The sequence below is a fragment of the Thyridium curvatum genome (assembly GCF_004353045.1).
Source record: "Thyridium curvatum strain D216 chromosome Unknown NODE_182_length_7877_cov_410.674452, whole genome shotgun sequence".
Taxonomy (NCBI): domain Eukaryota; kingdom Fungi; phylum Ascomycota; class Sordariomycetes; order Thyridiales; family Thyridiaceae; genus Thyridium; species Thyridium curvatum.
In genome coordinates, this window is record NW_022156937.1 from 1 (window position 1) to 7,877 (window position 7,877).

The 7,877-nt window shown below is 51.6% G+C and overlaps 1 protein-coding gene across 1 annotated transcript; it reads right to left on the bottom strand.

The window, feature by feature from the left end:
• Window positions 1-2,779: 2,779 nt before the first annotated feature.
• E0L32_012424 (uncharacterized protein) lies at window positions 2,780-7,677 on the bottom strand (the record flags this gene model as incomplete). Its single annotated transcript, XM_031135263.1, has 2 exons — window positions 2,780-6,164; window positions 6,347-7,677. The coding sequence occupies 2 exons, from the start codon at window positions 7,675-7,677 to the stop codon at window positions 2,780-2,782; spliced, it is 4,716 nt and encodes a 1,571-aa protein (XP_030998125.1).
• Window positions 7,678-7,877: the final 200 nt, after the last annotated feature.

A 7,877-nucleotide genomic window follows, 5' to 3' on the forward strand; every position in this document is an offset into this window, starting at 1 on the left:
GGTGGGTCCCCCCCCCCCCCCCCCCCCCCCCCATCCCCGGCTTCGTCAGCCCGTTTTCCGCGACGTGATGGTGGTTGGGTTGGGGGAGGCAAACTTTTCGGAAGCCCCCCTGGTTGGTAACTGGGGATGTGTATGATGTATGTATGTATGTATGTATGTATGTATGTATGGATGGATGTATGTAGGTGGCCTTGTGTGACCACCCCCCAGTGACAAGCGGTGTGAAATGTGTGCACGTCTTTTTTGATTACCGTATTGCACTTGCAGCCGGTCGCTCTGTTTGGGCAGCAAAGTGTTGATTGAGCAAATAGGTGGACGCGGGTTTCGTCTCCTGCGTGCTTGCTTTTCCCCTGGACATCCCGTTCAGCTATGATGTACGTGACGGGGCTTGCTTTCTTGGTCAAGAACAGGATCTCGGACGCAGACGCCTATGGAAGGGGCAGGGGGGGGGGGAATGACAAGGCAAAGTTTGCATTTGTGATACTGCTTTCGTGTCTGCATGTCAACATCACTTGGCTTCACAGCGGTTGTCCGTGTCCGTCTGTCCGTCTTATCGACGACAACTTGGGAATAATTGCTACTTTTTTGATTTAATTCTATTTCTCAATTTTAATCGATCAATTCTACGAATTTATTTCTCGATATCCCCTGCTTGGTCTTTTTTTGTTATTCCTTGGTCCTTCAACAATCAGATCAAATCAGAATCTCGATGACCGGCCTCTAGCCCTGTTGCCGAGTGCCAACGCCGGGGAACAGTCATGCGGACCGACCTGCACCCTGCATCGCACTCCCTCACTTCCCACGTGAACCCGAGGCCTGGTAGCGTAGCGTAGGTAGCCGTTTGGTAAAAGGGAAGGCGGCTGTGGTTGTGACAGGCACGCGGAGTTTGGAGAGTGTGGAGACTCCGTCGAGGGGGTGATTCAATCCCCCCAAAAAGCCTTGAACCGGATCCTTCTCCAAGGCCTCGGGTTGGTTACGGGGATACCTACCTAGGTAGACCAGACACGGACGAGGAGAATACCTAGGGAGGGAACCGGAGATAGTTGGGGGGGGGGGGGAATCCAGGGCGAAGATTGGGATATGGAACGTAGCATCTACACCTTCGCACTCGCTCTGGCGTGGGCTGATAATAATGATAATGATGGAGGCGGGGAGTGCCGCTGCCTGCTTGTATTAGTGCAGACAGGTCAAGACTCGCATTGGAGAGAGGAGACTGGGAGAGAGGAGAGAGGCCCAGCACCCCGGTTCCCCTTGTTAATGCAGCAACGTTTTGCTCGGGGAAGAGGGCAGGCAGTGTGTGCTTCCGTCCCAGCAGCAGAGCAGGGAAGCATCGTCATTCAGAACAAAAGATCCATCCTGTGAAGCATATGGCCCCTGGTCTTCCCAAGTTGCTAACTAGGTAGTGTGGCCAGCCCCACAACCGGCCACCCCCCTCAACCAGACACCCATCCACAACCCAAACCCGACCAACCCCTGTGCCTATTCCCACCCACAGCACCACCAAAAAGCATCGCATTCTGTCACAAAATAGTTCATTCTGATCGCCAAGAAGAGGCGATTCAGAAGGCGATTAATGCAGTTAAAAATAGGGGACTTTCAATATAGAAATCTACTAAAGGTTATAATATATCTTATTCTACCTTAAGTAATCAACTCTATGGCTTCTAGTTAAAGGCCTAGGCTAAAGAGAGCTTATAGCATCTTACTTCTAATTAGGAGGACTTCCTAGCTAACTAGATCTTAAATAAGGAATTAACTAGCTAGGCTCCTATCTGTGACGATCCTTGATCCCAAGAGGTAAGACTACTTCGTAGGATCGGAGGCGTGTGGGTTTATGTAAGCAGTAAGTGATGGGCGCTGCTGAGCACTGGTGGTTGATCGTAGCTAAGATAGCTTCACTCAAAGGTACTTTATTGAATGAGATACTTTGAATACTGGAGAGCTATCTAGGGTAGGTATCTAAGGGTAGTCATACGTCCGTATATATAGACAATGGATCGCGATGGCTCATGGTGATCCATTGCGATCCCTCACAGGGGATCACCGTGATCCATGGTGATGGATCACTAGAGTCCCAAGCGATCCGGTGGTCCGTGCGTTTTCTGCCTATCTTATCTTCTCTGACCGCCTTAGGAGGTGCCCCCGCGGTAACTGCGGTTGGTTTCGTGACACGATGTCCCCCTCCCAGGTCGACGTCCCGACGACCCAAGGCCGTTCTTAAGACCCGTTTGTCTGGAACTGAAACTTCTTCCGTAGGTACCCAACTCTCCCTTCGATTCTTCCTGCGCCCTTCTGACAACATGTCCTCAGGTCGCGTCGAGAAACGGAAATCTACAAAGACTTCTGAACGGATTGCACTTAGTGCGTACATCGACGCTCACGGGGTGGAGGCGATGCCGTGTTCCTATTGCTTTAAAAACAACCTGGTGTGCCGCATGGTGGAGGGCAAGTCGCGTTGCAGTAACTGTGTCCGACGAGGTCGTTCTTGCGATGGTACCAGCGTGGCTTCTTCTCGTGGGTTCTTCCCCCGATCCTCGCGCTTCGCTTCCTTCCTGACCTCTCTTCCCAGTGTCCCGCGTGCTGGCCGAGCAGCAGAAGGTTTCCAAGGAGAAGTCGGATGCTGAGGAGGAAATGTTCGTGCTGCAGACCCAGCTGCAGACGATACTGAACCGTTTGTCGCGTTTGCGCAGGCAAGAGCAATTTCTGAAAGATCGTGGGGCGGACTTGTTCCGCCGTGGTATGCAGTCTTTGGAGGAACTGGAGAAGGAGGATGAACGTGTTACTGCGGATGCTCGGGCTCTAGGGGTTGCTGATCCTTCTTCTTCCGTTGACTGGAGCGCTTTCGGTCTGGATAGTGGGCAACTGTTGGGTGGTCTCGACTTCGCTGGTGGAACTGCCGAAGCTTCCGCTGGCAATGCGTCAAGTGTTCCTTAGGTTCCCAGGTGTTTTCTGTAGCGTTATAGCCCTTCCACTTTACCAGATATTTCCCGTCCGATACCCTCTGCTCAAGTATCTGCTCGACTTCGTATTCCTCTTCTTCTGCTTCCACTTCTACTGGTTCCTTTAGCCGCACTCCCGGAGGGGCTGGTTCCAGTAGGGAAACGTGAAAAATTGGGTGAATTCGCATTGTCTTTGGTAATGACAGCCTGTAGTTGGATGTTGAAATTCTCTGTACAATCTTGAATGGTCCTAGTTTTTTATGATCCAATTTGTCGCTAGGTCGTTTTGTGGTGATGTTTTTCCGTAGTAGGTAGACCATGTCTCCCTCCGAGAAGGATGGTCCCTTCATCCTTTTTCTGTTGTAGTAATGGCGGACTCGTTCTTGGACGAACTCGAGTTCCGTTTTTAAGGATGCGTGCAACTTCTTAAGGTGTTCTGCCTTGAGAATAGCGGAGTCTGCGTTGACCTTGTCTCGTGGTTGTCGGTATGCTTCCGGGTTTCGGCCATAGTTGGCAAAGAATGGCGAAACCTTCGTTGTTTCGGTAGGGGCGCTGTTATATGCGAACTGTGCAAGTGGTAACAGCTCTACCCAATTGTCTTGATCATAGTTGACGTAGTTGCGCAGATATGCTTCTAATACCTGATTTAGACGTTCTGTCTGTCCATCGGTTTGTGGGTGGTAGGCCGTAGACAGTTTTTTGTTGGCTCCAAGTTGTCCCATCAAGGATGTGTAGAATTTTGACGCGTACGTCGGTCCTCGATCCGTGACGATCTCGTGTGGCATCCCGTGGTTGGCCACTACTGTTCGTAGGAACGTGAACGCAAGTTGTTCCGCTGTGTGTGACTCATTGAACGGAAGGAAATACGCATACTTGGTAAGTCGCTCCGGTATTACCAAAATGCTGTCGTATTCCGTTCCAGTGGTCGGGTCTTTGGACTTTGGTAGTTTGACGATAAAGTCCATAGCCACTGAATACCAGGGTTGTTCTGGTATGGGGATAGGCTGCAGTTCCCCGTAAGGTGGATGTCTCGATGCCTTGTTGCTGTTGCATTCGTGGCATGATTTCCGCACCTTCCTGATTATCCCATCAAGTCCGGGGAAGTCGTACGTTTCTCGGACTCTTGCCTTGGTCCGTGTGATTCCTTCGTGCCCATGAGCTTTGGCCTCATGTATTTCCCGCACGTATTTCTCCCTCAAGGTTGGGGGTAGGTACAATCGTCCATTATATCTGACCAGCGATCCCTTGGGTGGTTTTTCCTTGACATAGGGATCGTTGTCGTACTGCTGGTAGATTTCTTGTTCTCTTGCCGTGTCTGGCGGTGTGACGAGTTTGGTGAGTGCGATCTGTCGAGGAACGCCTCCCATGCTCCCGTCGGTTCGCATCTGCAGGATGGCTTGTGTTTCTGCAGGTATTTCTTGTTCGTGGTCTGGCCTTCGGCTGAGTGCGTCCGCTCTGCCATTTTCAGATCCTTTGCGGTATACGATTTTGAAGTTGAATTCTGAAAGAAATTCAGCCCATCGTGTTTGTCTCTTGTTGAGTTCTTTTGACGTAGTGAAGTACGTCAGATTCTTGTGGTCGGTGAACACCGTGATCGGGTGTTGCGTGCCACTCAGGTATGGTCTCCATTCTTTGAAACACTCAATAATCGCCATGAGTTCCTTGTCATGGATTTGGTAGTTGAGTTCTGGTCCGTGTAGTTTCTTCGAGAAATATGCTACCGGATGGAGTTTTCCGTCGTCGTCGCGCTGTCCGAGTTGTCCTCCGAGGGCGTAGTCGGATGCGTCTGTTTCTAGCTCGTATGGTCGATCGGGGTCGGCCATTCGTGTGACTGGTTCCTCAAGCATGTTTCTTTTGACTTGGTCAAACGCTGCTTGGCACTCTGGTGTCCATTCGAACTTGGTATTCTTTTTCGTCAGGTTGGTTAGGGGGATTGTCATTCCTCCGTAACCTTTCAGGTATCTTCGGTAGTAGTTGGCGAATCCTAGGAAGGATTGCACTTCCTTGACATTCGTGGGTACAGGCCAGTCCTTGACTGCCTCTAGTTTTGCCGGGTCCATTTGGACTTGTCCCGGTTTGATCAAGTGTCCGAGGTAAACTACCTCCTGGACGTGGAACTGACTCTTGTCCGGGTTGACCAATAGGTTCGCGTCCTGTAGGGCTTGCAGCACCTGATGGACGTGCTTCCGATGCTGCTCCAGGGTTTTGGAGTAGATCAGGATGTCATCGAGATAGACGATAACAAAGTCGTCTAAGTACTTCCGTAACACATCGTTGATCATGTTTTGGAACGAGGCAGGCGCATTCGTGAGGCCGAAGGGCATTACGAGATACTCATAGTGTCCTAGACGGGTACGAAAGGCTGTTTTCCACTCGTCTCCCTCCTTGATGCGTATGAGGTTGTAGGCACCCGGTAGGTCCAGTGCAGTGAACCAGTTGGCGCCATGTAACCTGTCGCGGAGTTCGGTGATCAATGGTAACGGATACCTGTTCTTGACCGTGATGTCGTTGAGTTGTCGATAGTCAACGCACATTCTCCATTCACCGTTCTTCTTGGGTACCCAGAGGATTGGGTATCCCGCTGGTGATTGTGACGGTCGAATATATCCCTTCCTGAGGTTCTCCTCAAGGTACTTCTTTAGTTCACTTAGCTGTAGTTCGTTCAGTCCGTAGATTTTCTGAAATTTCGGCTGCGTCCCTGGTTTGAGGGGTATCTCGTGGTCGTAGTGTGAATGTGGCGGTAGTCCTGTTTCTAATTCCTTTTGGAACAGTTTGCTGTACTGGCGGTACTCTTCTGGTATCGTCGTAATCCCTTCAGGCGTGTCCTTCTTTAGGTACAGTAGTGCTCTGTGGGTTCGTGACTCGCGTGCGTCCTGTTTCTGAGGAGCTGTAGAGGCTGAGTTCTTCTTCGATCGTTCCTGATTGGACCTCGTTGTCCAGATCAGCTGGCCAGTGAACCAATCGATGGTAGGGTTGTACTTCCGTAGCCATGGTAGTCCTAATATCACGTCGTGTCCCGCCGTGTCGGTGATATCCAAAGTGATCGGTGTTTCCTTGGAGTTAACCATAATAGAGATTCGCGACGTCTCTCGGTTGATAATTCCTCCGTCGTACTGGACCGGTTTCCCTTCTACCGTACGCAATTCGTAAGGGTCTCCCTTGTAAGCCCATGGTATGTTGAGTTCATTCACCATCCGTGGTGATATGAAGTTCTCCTGAGCTCCGCTGTCTATCAGCGCGGTAGTTTCGTATCCTCTGAGCCGTATTTTCGCCGTGAATGGCGATAGGTCGAAGGTCGCTCTCAGATCCTTCGCCTTTTTACCGTTCGTTTGGCTCCCTAACGACGGTACTCGTCGTTTTTTGGCACAGACTGGCCGGTGGCTTCTTCGCGGAGTTGCCTCACGTACTCCGTATATCGTGCCGGTTGTCTCGTGCGTGATTGTTCTTCCAAGGCGAGCATGGTAGCTTCGAGCACTTGGTCGTGGTGTCTCATTTGTTGTGCTAGCGCTTTGTACTGTCGCTTGTAGGCTAAGTCGAGGCTGACCCGTGGGTTTCGGTCGGCTTCCTCCTTGGCTCGTTCTGTCGCAAGCCGGATTCTTTGTGCCCTTTTTTCTAAGACTTCGGGGTCTGGAGCGGGCTCGTTCCCCAATAATTCGTCCAGGCTGGGCGTCGGGGTGGCAGAGGCACCCTCCCTCACCCTTTGCATTCGTTTCTGTGTCCGACTGTGTCGGAGGTGCACTTGCCCTTTCCTGGCTTCTTCTTGCGATTCCTGCTGTCGATGCCACGACTCTAGTTTCCTGAGTCGGTGGATTTTGCACACTACTGTGGTGCAATCGATCGTTGCTCTTTGTCCGAGTACACAGTCGACTGGGTAGTCGAGTCTCATCCGTAGGACGGCATATCCCTTTATCGTGTCTTGGTGGAAAATCTCCCAATACTCCAGGTCTTCTTCCAAATATGCACGTAGTGGGAATTCTTTCCACCGCCTGGGCATAAATTGGTGCTTCAGTTTCTTCGCTAGATGCCTTGAGCATTCATCGAACACACACGCAGACCATGAAATCTGGTTGTGTCGTTCGTCCTTGTAATGTAATCGTGGATCCTCCTGATCTCGTACGACCTCTCTTCTTCCTCCTGCTACTGCTTGGCGAGGAGTTATTCCTGGAAGTGCGATGACCATCTGTTCTCCGCTCGGGGCCGGTTGTTGTTGAGTGGCCATCATTCGTCCGTACTTCTCATCGTCACTTTCCGGTAGAGGAGTGAACGGGTTTTCCCCCCGGTCTTCTTTTTCTTCGAGCCACGCCCGTGTCCGCTCACTGTTGTCTTCTGTGGCTACCGAGTACGTGTCTCCGTCCCATGCGAATTCGGGTCCTTCGTCTGAGTCGTCTCCGGACCTGATCCTGTTCATTCCTGGTGGGGTATCGTTCCGTTCCTTTGGCCTGAGTAGTTCCTTCCCGGGTGACCCCCTTTTTCCTACGGCAACAACCCTTGGCTGTCCCGTGACTTTTGGGAACCATCCCGAGGCCTCCTTGCCTTGGATGTGTGCCAGGCAAGCGTCGTTATAACACGTCGTCCAGTGCTTACTGTCATGGTTGGTCTTCTGGGCCACGTTTGCTTGTCGTGTGGGCTCAGGTACTTTCCCTTGCTTTTTCTGTCGGCAGTTACGGGCAAAGTGTCCCTTCTTGCCGCAGTTGTAGCAGACCTTGTCGTCGTTCCGTTTCGCGGCATCGAGTTCCATGGGTCCCGCGTGCTGCGTGGATCCCCAGGCCGTAGTGCCTTTTGCTCGTACCACTTTTCTTCCTTGGTTAGGGATCCTTGGGTGATACACCCGCTGTTGCTGTCCCTTGCGTTCCATCCGTCGCTCATAAAGTCGGTCGTCGATCCGGACTGCGATTGCGACGTACTGCGCGAATTCCTTGGGTCGGTCTATCTTGGCGA